Here is a 17108-nt window from a genome sequence, read left to right on the forward strand (position 1 = left end):
CGAAATCAAAAGTTATGGTCGATTATGTTCCATTCATATAGCATATTTTGACATTCGCAAAGGGAATCAAAACCTATAGGGTACTTCCAGTTGATCTAGACTCATGAAACTTGACAAGAAACAATATCATATAGCACAAGTAAAGGAAAAGTCCGGAAACCGTAATTTGTAGATATTTCACAAAAAAAAAATTAATTTGATGATTTTGTACGGAACCCTTGTTGCGCGAGTCCGACTCGCACTTGACCGGCTTTTTTTAGTATTACATATTATACTGTAAAACTCAAGTACAGGAACTATTGTAGAGATACATAGAATAAATTGATTTATAAATTTTATTCATAAAATTAGTACAATTATTCCCAAATTATAACAATTATTATCAAAATATACATACAATTCTTAATAATAACAAAGAAAAAAATAGGAATGCGCACATCGTGTCAAATGTACCCGGGCAGTAATTTGACAGTTTCAGATCCTTAAATCACACTTTTGTCAGATGCTGCAGCGTCGTGTAAAATTACATCAAATATTCTAGACTTTGTCACTATACAAAACCCGCTAAAATTTACCTAGTTAACTTACAATTCGGAGACGAGGACATTTTATACATTATTATTATTATTATTCATATAAAACAGTTTTGCTTAAATTAATAAATAACAATAAAAAATAAACGCACCCATCACCCAGCAAAGAGATTATTATACGTGTACATATGTACGTCAACATAACTTCTAAGTACTATTTTAAATCTAATATTACATTTTAAACATTCTTGAATTCTCAGAATATTTTTTTTAATATAACTGTAAAATTTATGACATAATATAATTTCATTTCGTCAATATATTACACAGAAATACCAAATAAATGGCAAGGTTTTAATGGTTGGTATGAATCCATCCATGCGTCGATTTCAAACAGTCTTTTTCAGATCTATGAGTGAAATGAGATTAAAACTGAAGTAAAACTACAATAAAATAAATACAGCTGGAAAATTGAGGTATGGCAGTGAAACTTATTTGATAATGCTATCACACAGGTCATTGAGCATTACATACAAATATATGGAAGTAAGATATTGGGAATGGAATCACTAATGACAGTTAATCACAACCTGCACCGTTGTTAGTAGCAATATACAATTATAGGTATATAAAATAATACAGCTTACGATGCATAAGTACAAAGTATCAAGAAATAATAAGTAATTGTGGGACAACGAAATTTGATCAACGGTGTAGTATGGTAGACAAATTATTCGAGTATATTAAATTAACTAAAAACTGCTGTGTGTCTTTTAATATAATATATACAAACATGACATTGTATGTGGGCCATGTAGATATGCATTTTGTTATCTATAATTGTAAATTGTTTACAAAATATCTAGTACTTGGAAAAAACTAAGAATATAACTTAAATCTGAAATACTATAAAGTTTCAATAAATATAAGCATGTTATTATTAAATATCCCATTCGTGTTAACTATGCATTTTTACTATCACGTATTTTATTACATAATGTCAATGCAGGCATGCACCTTTAGTCCCTTAATCTAATTTGCCGATTTCAATATTTTTAAAAGTAAACGAGTAACCCATTTTTTTAAACAATATAACGTAACAACATTATAAATAATGAGTATAACGCCACCCGAAATAACAAAATAATTAATCTAATTTAAGATTCAGTTTGATCACAGTCTAATTTTTCCATTATTAATATTCTCGTACTCTTCCAGTCCTAGAGGTAAGTACCTACCGACTTTCGCGTCTAAATAATATAGTTTGTCTTTTTTAGCCTGATTTGGGTCGAATCCCTCTTTTTGTAGATCTACCTTCTTCATTTTAAATGTACCTGAAAGAGATTATTATATGAATCAACTCGGTTTAAATATTTATGATTATAAATCTAATATACATATAAATATTATATGAATCCACTTTTAGATATACAGTTAGCAAATAATCGTAGATAAATTGTATAGTAAAGAATTATATTAGATCCTTAGCATAGTCAATGTACATTATAAATAAAAAAAATGCTAATCCAAAACATAATCCAATTTACCACATTTTTTCTTATCATTTCGCTTTATATTCTAGGAGAAAATAAATTCTAAATTCAAAAATTGCAACACACAGTAAAACAATGTGGGGACATAAGTGCCATGTTAATTAACGTTCATAATCAATAACCACTTATGATTTCTAAAATGTTGTTTTCATTAGGAAATTTAGTCACTCCATAAAAATGATTATTTTTAATTGATAAATTACAAATGTATAAAGTATCATTTGTAATTTATTCATTAATTAAAATAATTAACTAATTATTATACTTTATAATTTCTGTATAGTTTAAGACTTAAATTTTAAGCAATGATTATTCTTTTGTTTTGTAGAAGAAAGACTAAATTACATGGTCTTATAAGAGGAAGATTATATATAAGTACAAAGTCACCGTGTAGCAAGTACCTCTATACCGAATATTAATTTTGCATCCTAGCGGCTATAGGCATATCTGTTTAGTGAAAACTATGTGAGATAGCGATAGAATTACGAATACGAAGGCATAACTTTAGTTCTCAAAAATATCAAAGAGGTACTAAAAACGTCACAGTATTTTTGCTAATTTATATGTTCTCCATGATTACAGCTGATTGTCGCCACTTTCTATTTGCTAACTGATCGGCTTGTTTGCCATTGAAAAATTTTATAAAATAGTATCTTACCTGTCAAATCGACACTGTTCATGACCCTTATGAATATGGGCCTAGCGTAAGCGGGCAGCTCCCGTGATAAATCCTTAGCCAGTTTGTCTAGGTCGAGTGAATTATCCGTGTCCACGATACCACACATGCCAGCGCGTCCTTCCGTATTGGGTACCTGTCGAGCAAATTTTAAGTTAATTCTACTAATATATATTCTAATTTTAGTTATTTTGATTATAAAACCTATCTTTTGACATTTACGTTTGCGCCGTAAAATACTTTAAGTATGCCCAAACACTTCTTAATGAAAGGCAGAATCGTCGAGCAAGTGGCAACTGATCCTTAAACCATTGTGATTTCTTTCTGAAGCCTGTGGTATTTCAAGCTGAACTGTAAATGCACAATGTCAGGTTAATTCCAATTTAACTTCTATATCCACTTCCGTGCCCGTAATGAAGTATTTGTCAAAATGTCAGAAAAATATGCACATATTTTTATATTTATAAAAAGTGTCCAGAAAACAACAATAAACCTGACTGTCCACTGCATATTAGGACGTTATACTGGCTACTTTTCGACTCGAATTTGCATAATAAGTTTTTTTTTTCATTATGTATGTATTAAAAATGTTCATGATACAGGACAACTGACAATTAATTGTTCGTGCAGTGGCTCAACCATTTACTAATTTGATTCGCGAACTGCGTGACTTATAGTCGCTACAAGATATTCTCACTATGGGTTTCAAGAAACTCATAACCAAACAGTTGTTTGTGTTTATCCAGCGTGCCATAGATACGATAGATGAAGTTACCGTTTAGTATCCTGTAAATTTGTAAGTTAAACTTCAAAGAAGAGATTTCCAGTAGCTTTATCAGTTATTTGGGAAGAAGATGTCTAATTCATTAATAAGTTCAATCAGCTCAATCAACAGTATCAAATCAGCCTAAATAAGTAAATCATCAATGATTAAATGGATACAACATATATTACACAACGCAGCGCCATCTAATACCAAACTAAGCAGACCTCATACTATGAGTACTAGACAAATAATAAAAAAACATAAATACTGTGTTGTAAATACATACATATTATACATACTTAACACCTAGACGAATACAAATATTCTCATGAACACAAATGTTTATATTGTGTAGGAATCGATCCCACGACTATTGGAAGGTGAAATGATGTGTTAAACCGCTGTACATATGTAACCCATAAACTTGTATAATTTCAGATATTCGGAAACTTGGAAATAGCCAGAAATCACTTACACATTTTGAACATCTATAGACTCAAAGATATACCATGTTACTAGTAACACTGGCAGGAAAGCTATATTGCTGTGTAGTAACTAGTTATCTTACCAGTACTCCATAAACAACTGCGTCTCTATGGTTAGCCACTCTGGATATGGCAGCTTCCACCTCAGATGTGCTGACATTCTCTCCGCGCCAACGGAAAGTATCACCAGTACGATCCTTGAAGAATAGGTAACCGAACTCATCCGCCAACAGGATGTCACCTATGAGCAATATTTTTTTTTTACAAAATGTTATTAAAACCAATATGTACTATGAAAGTTATATTTATAATCCAAATATATATAACTTTCAGATTTTTATAATATAATGTATAAAAATTTAATTCAATGATCGCCAAAAATATAAATAAAAATCGTTAAAACGATGGATCTTGTGCCTTTTCTTTTGGAGGTTAGGGGTCTGTGAGTCTTAAATTTTAGATAGAAATAGATAAATAAATATATATATACCTATCGTTAATTTAAATACAATAATAGGTGCATTATTGCTTTATGGCAACAGTCGACAACCAGCGGCCTGTGGCCTGTTTTGTAAATAACACAGTCTTTTAAACTTAAATTTTAGATTTATAAGAAAAATTTATTTACAAAACTTTTATTTTATTGATTATATGTTCTTAAACAATAAATATTTTTTTGTTAAATATAGTTGTCTTTTTTTAAGTTCTCGTGCAAGCTTATAATTATTTTTCCTCCTTTTTCAAACAAAATGTTTTCGCATTTTTATTAGCACCGATATATATATCAATTATCAAAATTATAAACAAGTACGGCCTGCCTTTCCTTCTCTTTACCACTAAATGGGTCTTGTCTGCCAAAAGGGCGCTGATCCCTGTTTTATGGCAAAATTCACCCAGCGAGAGATACTAGTGCCCACTATGACTGGGATAAAATTACCATTAAAGTTTGTCTAAATTTTTAGATACACGAACTCGGCGCCGAAATCACGAAATGCTATTATAACTAAGATTTCGTTCCACAAAAAAAGGCCTATGTTCAGCAGTGGACGGTTAACGAATGATATGACGAATACCTGATATAAAAGCGGAGTCGCCCTGTTGGAACACATTTCTGACAACCTTTTTGTCTGAGGCAACCTTGTCCACATATCCGAGGAACTCGCGACTCGGGTTCGTGGTCGAAATCTTGCCAACGAACACGCCCGGCTCATTAGGTTCTGCAAGCTGTAGAATATTTTTTTTATACAATTATGTTATTAAATTTATTATTGGAACGGCAAACAAATTACCGACAATAATTAGCGGCCCCATTTCTTATCATATAGATACTTTGTTAGGTCGACATTCTTGTTAAATTCGACACAATGTGCTAACTAAAATACTTTTATAGTCACTTATCATAATTCGCAGAAAAAAAAAATATAAAAACGTCAATCGTCTCATAAACCCTTTTTAGCCATTGAATGTAGTCTTTTTAGTCAAGTTTTTATCTCTCTGTCTCTAACTATTCAATTTGAAAAAACATTATAAAACAATCAATAGTTAAAATTAAGTCCATAGGTTTAATTTCTATGAAATAAAACAATAACAATTTAAACAAAGATGATAAAATTAATAATTATTCTAAGATGTTCTAGAATCTTTTTAGATATCGTCAAAATAAAATAATTTAAAGAACTATAGTAAATTAATAATACCTCAATACTTCTTCTATTTTGAATAAAGAATGAAGAAGAAAAAAAAAGTATCTTTTAATTACCTGACAAAGACCCCTAGAATCTCTTATTGGTTCGCCGGTCTCTTGGTTCACCTTGATAATGGCGATGGGATATACGCCTGGTATTATGCGGGAAACGAATCCTATCGCTCCTGGTGTACCATCGCTGTTAGCTAAAAAATATATTTGTTAAATTAATTATAAAAAATATTTTTTAGAATTATTATTTATTAGTAACTCTAATCCGTGACCGAGATATGTTTACTCATTGGGATAAAAGGTAGCCTATCCTTCTTAAAAGGTATCCTTCTCCATCCCATATAATACGTGTATACCAAATTTGATAGTAATTGATTAATTTATTAAGGCATTAAGGCGCTATGAATAATATTACAATATGTATGTATCTAAATGTATGTATTTTATTTATTACACATTTATTTATGTAATATATATACTATTATAAGTACTTATGTATGTATATGAGCGTTTTTTTATTATATATACTTTTTGCGCCAAATAACTACGAGTACTATATTATACTTAGGTAGACGAAAAAAGAAAAACACAGTAGCGCAAGAAGTATAACTAATTAACTAATTAAAAAATATGCCAATAATAATTTGAATACCATACATACATTATGTATAAATCGGAAGAGCTTATTTGTTTATTTCAACGCGCTATACTCTGAAATTACCAGTCGGATTTAAAAAATTCTATTTACATTTAATAGCTATTCAAACGACAGTGGCGAAGCCGCGGAATATAGCTAGTATTACATATAACCGTCTGTTTATAACGCTACGGATGTTTCTAAATTATTAACTTTACATTCAAAATATTATATTATTATTGTGATAGCAAAATAAATTACCTATATTAGCATTTCCTTCTGTAGCTCCATAGAATTCAATGACATCCTCGATGTTAAATCGCTGTAGGAAATCTCTCCAGATCTAAAAAAAAATCGTTAATTATAATTGTTTTGTTTAACAAAAACCATTCGTATTCTTTTAAAATAGAATTCTAGTAATAAAATTTGACAGCTATACAAACGGGTCATGTTAGTAGTGGTAGTATCAATTTATCCACAATGGGAAAGGTAAAGGAACTAAACCATACAACCTGATCTTCAGTAAAAAGTTTATATATCCATGTTTTAACAAGGCAATGTTGCCATATCTTTTTCAAGTTTAGGATTTTTTCTTTTTTTTTTCAACTTGTGTTTCATTAGGAAAAAGATTCAATTGTACTGGCAGAACAATCTCTTAAAAATGTGATAAATATTCTATTACACTGTGAGTCTACTTCTATCTTACTAGTCTTCTCTGTTATGGATTATAAAGCTAATAGAAGGGACGTGCTATCAATTTACAAACTCATATTTCATTATAAAAACAGAACAATAACAAATATACAGAACTTCAAAATATATATCACAAAAAGGCAACAGTAAATCTTGAAATAATTTAATTCAAATGTCGGTCCAGACCTTAATGAGAATGCTTTGTCCCTAAATTGTGTAAATCTTTGTAGGTAAGTGTGACAAAATGCATTTTTATAGTACAGAATATAAATGATCCCTTGTAATTACCTAACACAGACAGAAGACATTTCGATAAACCGATCCCTACTGAATTAACAATGAACACGCGTACGCAATAAATTAACATAATAATTACTATTGTTAATGTGACCCAGCAGATTGTTACGAAATTTTAGGTATACATACATTATTTCAAAACATTCTCTATAACATTATGAAAGTAGGTGTGATCAACGATAATTACTGGGAAGAAAGGAATTGTTAGCGATGGAGACTGAGAACTCTATTGATAGCAATATACTCAACCAGGTCGACTTCCTCGCGGTTCTCCCTGAAAGCTATCATGGTTGATTCCTGATGAATTCATCATGATGGGCTAACTGGCCTGTTTTCATTCTCATCTATCACCCTTCACTGGTGCTCAGCGTATACCGTTAGCGCAGGCGGGTTACCATATAATTTTCACCCATCAAAAAAAAAAAAACGATAATTACTTACAAAAAAAATTAAGATAAATAAACAAAAGTTATATTTTTATTTACTTTAATTATGGAAGTAAAATACAATTGTTTATAACGCCATCTAGGTTAAATACCTAATTGTGAATAAATTTTGTGAACTACATCAATAAAAGTTAGGCTAGAAGGTATTGTTAATTTATATCAAAATTAAATGCTAAACTATGGAAATTAAATCTTAAAACTCATAAGTTTTAAAGGGTGAATTGTAAGAGATACAGTTTTTCTTATTAATAATAAATCTATATATACCTGTGGTCGGAGTCCATTCCCATATATGATGCGGACACGATGGGCTGTGTCAGCGGGAGAGCGAGGCGTGGCCAGCACATAGCGACACATCTCGCCGATGTAATGCGCCGCCTATTGGGCAAATAACTATTGTTAAATAACCAAATCTTTTAGGCAACAGCAAATTATGAACGAGCTAATAACCCACCTAATGAAAAGTGATAATTATTGCCCATAGACATGAACAGCACTATGAATATTATTGTATAAACGATAGCGATGCCAATGGACACCACTTATGCGTTGCTATTCGTGACAACTAAGTTATTACGCCACAGTGTGGTCTCAGCACAGAATAGACCGCCCCTTCCTTTCACGTGAGTGTCATAAGATGTGACTAAGGGAATTTAACCCTTCTTTGCATAATGGTGGAAATTTCCATCATAACATTGAATGCTCAAAAATTATATAAAATAACAATTTCACTTTAAGTTGATCGTGTCTGGATACCTTTTTAATGTCCATTGCAAAAAAAAAAAAAAAAAACACATAGCTGTCAAATTTATTTTTTAAACAATTTTTCCTTTAATTTTGAACATGAATTATATCACATTAATTTATTTCACCAATAAAAAAATCATGCAAAGAAAGGTTAATGCTTGCAGGATGGCTAGCAGAGCCCCTTTTAAAATATCATCAGTAACTGCGGTTACCAACCCGCCTACCAAGCGTAGCAACTACTGGCAAAACCTCCAATAGGGAGATGTCTATGTTCAGCAGTGGACAGTTAAAGGCTGATATAATATCATGATAATGAGTTAAATATTTACCGTAGCATTGTATTTAATACAGTCAGGAAAGTATTGCGAGGCGGAGAACTTTTGCTTCAATGCAACCGTACAGCCAGATACGAACGCCTGGCCAACGCTTATCACGCCGCCCGCCGTGTGATATAATGGTAGTGGACAGTAGATTACATCAGAACTGTTCAGACCGAAGTAATGTATCCCCGTCGTCATAAACACGAACCTGGAAACAAGAAAAATGTATATTATTTAAAAGTTTACGATCTATAATTGTTCATATATAATATAATAACCATCCGCTTTGCAGCGGTCTATCAGTGAAAAAGAACTTTTTCAACAGAGACACGAGTCGGAAAGCGACAAAAATGTTGAACATCCCTCTCCCCCCCCCCCCTCATATAAACACGGCGCGTGTCCCGTTATTAACTTAGTGTGTGACGCTCATTTCTATCATATCTTGTAGCATGGGAACATTTTTAATTTATATACGGCTAAGGAAATGAATTTGATAGATAGATAGATAATTTATTTACATTACTTACAGCACACAAATTATAATACAAACATACACATATTACACAGTAAAAGAGATAAAAGAATGAAAATAAAAAAGCATCAAAACAAAAAAAAAAAAAAAAACAGAAAGCAAAATATATAAACCAACAATTTTCTTTCATTCTTTTCCTTTATACGTGCGCCATAGTGACACAAAATGGTCACAACTCAGTTTATTGCTTTGCCCTCAAAAGAGCAAAACACTGATATTCTGTTGTATCGTTAGCCTTATTAAATATAATAAAAAAAGAAATATGAATAAAATGCATTATGTGTGTCCATTACATTCGCCTCCATTTGATATTATTTTCTAAACAATCAAATAACAGATACCATTAGACGAGGGGTAGTTAGAGGTCACTTTCTGTCACATTCAGACAATAAATATTATATTATATTTCATTTTTTGATCAATATTTAACTACGGTGTTGTTAAACAGTCTCAAATTCGATAAAAATGTTATTTTTGATGCGTGTAATTCAGTTTGTATCGTTAGTCAATCAGTTAAATCACACCGATACAAATGTTATACTAGTATGGACTCACAATAGTTTTTATTCGTCATTATATATATATATATATATATATATATATATATATATATATATATATATATGAAACATCTATATATATATATATACGTGTATATATATATATATATATATATATATATATATATATATATATATATATATATATATATAAAAAATTTTTTTTGGTCAAGACTTCATATAATATTTGAATTTCAAATCTTGTGTGTAACATTAAAATAAAACCTGTTTTTTCATAAAGTTTAAATATGTTGACTTTTATTTGTTTTCTCATATTTTTTTATAGTGGTCTCAAACTTTTGGTCGGCAGTGTATATATATACGGTTAAGAAAGAAAAGAAGTACAAATGTCACTCGCTAACAAATGTGGCCCACTCGTGTTTCATGTACACGCAACAGCTATGCTTGCGTAACTAACTCAGTATAAATTATTAGGTTAAAAGGCATATCAGTCTTAAGAAATGTCAACATATGAATGCCACCATAGACGTCTTGTATTCTATGATCTTTATAGGTAATAACAACACCCGTCGCCACTATCGGCATATTTTGTATATACTATTTATCATCACGTGGACCGTTCTTCATTATCAGCTATAATATTTTTTAATATGTTAATAAATAATAAATTAATAAGTTTTTGATATTAATCTATGTATTTGGTCATTACAAATTTACCTTGAATTAGATATAACAGCTGCCTTTGGAAGTCCAGTCGTCCCAGATGTATAAATGTACAGAAGCTTGCCCCCAAATCCGTCCCCGTTAGCCAAAGTCCAAGGAGCGGGTGGAGTGGACTCCAAAAGATAAGTAAGATCGGTAAAACCGTCGTCAGCTGATGCCTTAGGGCTCGACGTGTTGAGTGGACGATGCGTGAATTTAAACAGTTTTAATGACGGGCTCAACTCTTTTGATATATCTTGGATCGCTGAAATTAAAATTAATAAAGAAATTTAATAATCTCTTTGTATACAAAATACCTATTGACATGCAAAAACAAAACTCAAGATGTATGTACAACAGAGACTAAAAATTGAGTGCATTCAATCTAATTGTTACTCATTTCGATCCAACCTATATGGTTTCTTATCAAACGTGTCAAAATATTATTTTTAAAATTAAAATTACATCCATAACGGGAATTTTAAGAACTTATTGTGTTTGTTATTTCGACAATTGTTTCAACTTGATCCAGAAGTCACAACAAATGATACATGAAGACTTGTAATTGATAATAATTGAGATTGGTCTTGTAATCAATGCATGTTTGAAGTTGGACTTACAGAACCAAAACATTTAACATTTGCTGGAAGATAAATCGTCCATAGAACTATGGAGGAAGAGAAGGGAGAACAGAAAACTCGAAATTTTATTGTATGATAGAAATTAAAATGAAAAAATTCGCAGAATCAAATTGATGCTATGAGAGAAGTATAAAAGTATCTTTGACATATTTAACACTAGACAATGTTGATGTTTCGAAACTAACGAGCATGGACCGGGCATACAGCCCGTCTAATGCTAAACAAGGTTACTGTAGCCTATGTACGTTTGTAAATGTACGTCAAGCGCTCATTGCCGACCCTTAAAAAGCCTTAATACGTCCTTAATAAAAAACCTCGTGTTATAGTCACTAGAGAAAACCTCAACAGGAAGATCAAACCACAAACTGAGTGTTAATGGGAGAAAACTCCTTTAGAAGCGGACTGTACATGATCTTTCTATATATTTATATACTCAAGTGTGTACAGTACGAATTGAAAACGATAAAAAAATCTTGAGTCCCCTATACTGACACCACAGCTAACACGATGCGTCAAATTAGTAAAAGTTATCCTGTTACTTTACGAAAAAATATTCAATTTTATTCATAGAACTCTCCCTTAAAATGATGCTATTTAGTTCTATTTCATCATATGCACATTTAGAGAATACTGTAATGTGATTGAAGAAACAGCTTCGTTACACTTTCAGGCCTCAAAAAATTCATTGACCCAATAAATTACATGCTACTATCTTTTACCGCGCCATCGTTCGTGTGACCTGTTGTTTGTTTGTTACGCTATAAAGTAACAAACAAAGTTACTTTCACATTTATATTGATAAGGATAAATATTTTAAATATGAAAGATGACTATGTTATCTTCACGACCATAATCGTACGGGGTAGATATAAAGATGTACTGTCCAATACATTTATTCTATCGTAATACTCTATGAATCGTAACATAATTCATTGTGAAGTTTGTAGTCTATTTGATAGTGTTATCATAAACACCAAATTAAAGATGTGACATGTAGTAAATAAGGTCAATAAAGATAATGAATCTAATATTTGGCAACTTTAGGTATGTAGTCAAGTTACAAGATTATTGTACTTTGTAGTCAAATAATAATAAAGTTAATTTGCGTGCCATTCGGTTCAATGTTAATTTATTTGTGGAAACTTTGTTGACGTGTTTAAAGTCTGCACAGAATAGGAACATATTGCGGGTTTGAAACCATAGATAAAAGTAAAAAAAAAAAAAAGATTTGCAATAAGCCAAATATTTAAAGCAAATTCATACGTAGCAAAACTTTCATTATTATGTTTAATATATATTGTTTGAATATCATTTGAAGACTGCTATCATCATCATCTTATTACCCTTATCCCAATAATTTGGGGTCGGCGTAATATGATTTTGTCCATATTACAAAAAGACTTGGTTTTTAGTTTTACGACCGGCCACCTGCCTGACGTCAACCCTCTTTGGGACTGACTATATAGACTGCTATATGTCTAGTATATAATATGAGCACAGTCAATCTTCCGTTTATTAGAAATGTGAAAGTTTCTAAATGTGTTTGGACTGCCATAATATGTATATTTAATTTAAAATATGGATCTGTTTCATTACGATTCACAATCTAGAAGTTGCTTTCTAAGATTGAGCTCTATTAAACTATAGTGCACCCAAAAACCGGTTTCAACTTATCGTGGCAAGAAAGTCGTTGCATCGGTTGATAAACGGAATTATTTTTTTAAACATAGTGTATATTGTATATTATATATACTTACCAGATTGAAATTCATCCGAAAATATTAAGACATCACATTTGGCGACGTTGATTGAGTGAAGCAATGCGTTTCCTCTTTGATTCGTGTTAATTAATGGCGTAACAGCACCTACGCGAGCATTACCGAGCCACAGCGCCGGCAGTTGAGGACAATTATGCATTAACATGCCCACTATGCTCCCTTTCTTTATGCCCTGTGCCCTCAATACCGCTGTCATGCGTAAACTGAAGTCTTCCACCTTAAAAATAATTGAAAAATTTAAAAATAATATGTACACTCACTCTGTGGTATAATAATACCAAACTACGTTGAGCTTGTATAGTGCTAAACAATTAATAGAACATTTACTAATCTTATAAATATGAAAGTGAGTGTTTGTTACCTCTTGATGCCTGGATTACCTCTTGATAATGGATTAACCAATTACTATAAAATGTGGTATACACATACTATATGAGATGGAGGAGGACATTAGCTACTTTCATCCCGGTCATACAGTGAAAGTGTGGGATAAAATCTTGTACTTAAATCCTTTTTTTGTGATTACATACATAATACGAATAGAAAATGTCCAGACCAGTACAAACAGACATGTTAATGAAAACAAATATTTGTATCGTGTGGACTTTAAACCCGTAACAATCGGAAGGTGAGGTGGTGTGTTAACCACTACACCAACAAGGTAACCACTAATTGTACGTTAATTTCGTGACATTTTCAATACTTCTTTATTTTTATTGCCGGCATGGCCATAGTGTGAAATTAAGATTAAATATCTAAGTAGGTATAAACATAATAATGCTAATGTGATAAATACGCCGTAATAGAAAAATACTTGCCTGTATATCATTATAAAACAGGTTTTATAACGCTAACAACAAACAAGAACATGCAGTGCTGTTCATGTCTATAAGAGATGTTTACAACTTTCCATTAAGTGGGCCTTCAGCTTATATGTTATTATATGTTGTATAAAATAAATGGCCAAAACTTTCTCATGTACTTACACAGTCATAAACGACGGTATCAAAAATATAAAGTATAGAGCAGATTGGATATGACAATGTGAGTATGTGTATCAATTTCATCATAAAAAAAAAATCAGAAAAGAAAGAAATATTTATATTCAACTTAAATTTAAGCATTTTTGAATAGTAATTTTTTCATTATAGGGGGATAAAAAAATCTGCTTTATCACAGAGTACATTTTTCATATGCATAGAATACATGAAATAAATACCTAGTTTATTTAAGTAGAACTTAATAAAATGATAGTCAAGTTTTGTTGAAATTATCACAAAAACTCTGTATTAAATAGTATCAAATTGAAACATTCAATCAATTAATGATTATTTTATATTTATTAATATTGGGCATCAACTGTCTTCTAAAATCGCAATTAAAACAAGGATTTGCACCTTGGACCTAACCATCTACTAGCACAAATACCCTATAATTTCTTTTATCACCCTAAAAATGTCACTTGTTCATATAATACTTCTTATCAGTATTCATAAATAATTTTGCTGGTACAAAAGGTTAATATAAATTATTAATGATATTTCAGTTCATTAACATTTTAATGAACATATACAATATTCAATTCAATATTTAATGCATAGTACAATGTCTATATACTTGCTTATTAAAACTATAAATATATACAGCATTAATTAATATTTACATTTTGCATTTTTTTTTAAGTTCACAGTAATAAAAATCTGGTATCGAGTTCTACTGACCTGTAATTGCTTAAAACTAATATAATACAAAATGTTCATAGTTCATCTTACAATATTTTATGACATGTAATATAGAAGTTATTACAGATACATGTTATATTAATTAAATATTATTTTTTTATTTATATTAACTGAAACTTACAGCTAGAGTACAGCTTATAATTAATTAATTCCTCTACATATTCCTTTATCTCATCTTTGTTATTTACATATTGAAATAAGAAGTATATATAGATACATACCTCTTGAAATGTCCAAACTTCATCTCTAAATAGGAAACATGGTTTATTTGGATGTCTTTGCACAACGTCATGGAATATATCAGGGACAGTCCAATTTCTTCTACTGAACTGCCGTGTCTTCCACAGTATGTTCAGATATGCAAACAGTGCTCTAGAAAAAAAAAAATGCACTTTATATTTGAAACAGGAAACAAACTAGAAGGTCTCCTCTGTAAACAAAATTCTTATGGAAACAATAGATTATATTTACACTTAAACCAACCTTTTTCTCTTTTAAAATATATATATATATATATATATATATATATATATATATATATATATATATATATATATATATATCTTGATGATTTTATTTCATTTACTTCATAGTTATTAAAAGATTAACAAAGTAGTTAAGCCCCATTAACATTAATCAGTTGTATCAATAAAGACATGTATAAATATAGAATCCAGATTCAATTCTCTGTTGATCCAATTTTAGGTTCAATGATTTTCCATATATTTCAAAACTGGATGTCTCAAGCTTAAAACATTTATTCATTATCAAGTTTCTCATAACACACGGTAGGTATCTTAATTGACGTAATTAGTATAATTTACATAAAAACAATTATCTTAATATCATTCCCAATATCAGTGGAAAGAACAAATCGGTTATATGTGTTATTAAGTTTACAATAACTGTTAATAATAAATACCTACCTATGTGTAATGTAGTATTAAATATTTTACAATATACTACAAAATAAATAGTGTCATGAATTTTAACATTAATATATTTAAATATTTATTTATTTTGTATGGAAAGTTTGAACAGCTATGTACTTTGATACCACAAAATGTAATATTGATTAAACAAATTATTTATATTTTAAAATATATAATTATGTTGTATTTATTTATGTTATTTGTTATTAACATATTTGGTACACAACTGTTTTTTTTTTCAAATTATTCACATAAAAATAAGAATAATTATTTGATACATAAACATTTAACACATAAACCATTCCTTTTTAATTTTTCTTTTGTACTGTAATTTTGATAAAAGAAGTGTAGAGTACTAATGTTTAGACACTGTCTACTAAATATACCAAATATAAAAAAGCAGACACTTCAGTTTATATTACTTAATATGGCAAAAATAAATCTACCATAATACAAAATAACACAGAAAAATATTCTTACAATCAATTATTTTATGTTGTATTTTTCGATAAAAACATGATAATTATGATTACTAACAGTAAGCAAAAGTGGAAATATATGATAAAAAGAGACAAGTAACTGTATAATGCAAAATATCTTATAAATAGTAGCAATTTATAGATCACAGTCCTACTTAACCAATGTCTGTGGGGCAATCAGGTAATTGAGAAATTAAGATGATAAACCTAGATCTTGTACCCCATTATTTTACAATTAACCCAGTGGTGGTCATAACAAAAAGGTTGAACTTTAATCATAGATGTTTTTGTACATAATTTCAATACATAATAATTACATTTTCTTTATCGCAAGTTATTCACACAAGTGACATAAATTCATATTCTTCAGAATAGGTCATGAGCGTGAGACTATCACTCGTTTTGTGAGAAGGGTTGTAACTAGAACATGTATGAAAACCCTATCTAAAAGATCCAATATTTTCTATACACTATATTATGAAGTGGTAAATTTTTATTTACTGGCGTAAAATGATAAAACAACATACAAAGAACTCCAATACACATACCTGAGGTCCCTTTTCGATGTCATTGCGGCTATATAACACAATCTTGAATGGAAAACTAAGGCGTATAAAGCTGCGAGAAGTAAAGAAGCAACCACCGTGCACAGCAAACCATGATACAACCAGATTGCAGCACAAACGGCGAAAATAGTTGCGACTGCGAAAAACATTATTACTAATTTGCGCCACGAAAGGCGACTGAAAAACCACCGCCGACCCACAGTGCGGTTTTCCGATTGCGGATTGCCAACTAAAATTTAACTGTATTCCCAGTTCAATCCGAACATTGGTCAGTACGCAGATAGTAACGGTAAATGCAAAAATAACAAAAAACTTGTCCGACTTTTTAAGTACCTACTAAAGTAATCAAGTTCAAACAAACAATTC

At 30.4% G+C, this 17108-nt stretch overlaps 1 protein-coding gene across 1 annotated transcript; it reads right to left on the reverse strand.

Annotated features, from left to right (window-relative positions):
- Positions 1-321: 321 nt before the first annotated feature.
- Positions 322-17108, reverse strand: LOC113516655 (long-chain fatty acid transport protein 4-like). Its single transcript, XM_026901109.3, has 12 exons — positions 16725-17108; positions 14987-15137; positions 13003-13240; positions 10620-10869; positions 8859-9057; positions 8050-8160; positions 6608-6689; positions 5773-5903; positions 5087-5237; positions 4097-4254; positions 2745-2898; positions 322-1867 (listed from the first exon to the last, which is right to left on the reverse strand). The coding sequence occupies exons 1-12, from the start codon at positions 16889-16891 to the stop codon at positions 1707-1709; spliced, it is 1953 nt and encodes a 650-aa protein (XP_026756910.2). The 5' UTR covers positions 16892-17108; the 3' UTR covers positions 322-1706.

Source organism: Galleria mellonella, unplaced genomic scaffold, assembly GCF_026898425.1.
Source record: "Galleria mellonella isolate WM207_F2 unplaced genomic scaffold, CSIRO_AGI_GalMel_v1 utg83, whole genome shotgun sequence".
In the NCBI taxonomy this organism is placed as follows: domain Eukaryota; kingdom Metazoa; phylum Arthropoda; class Insecta; order Lepidoptera; family Pyralidae; genus Galleria; species Galleria mellonella.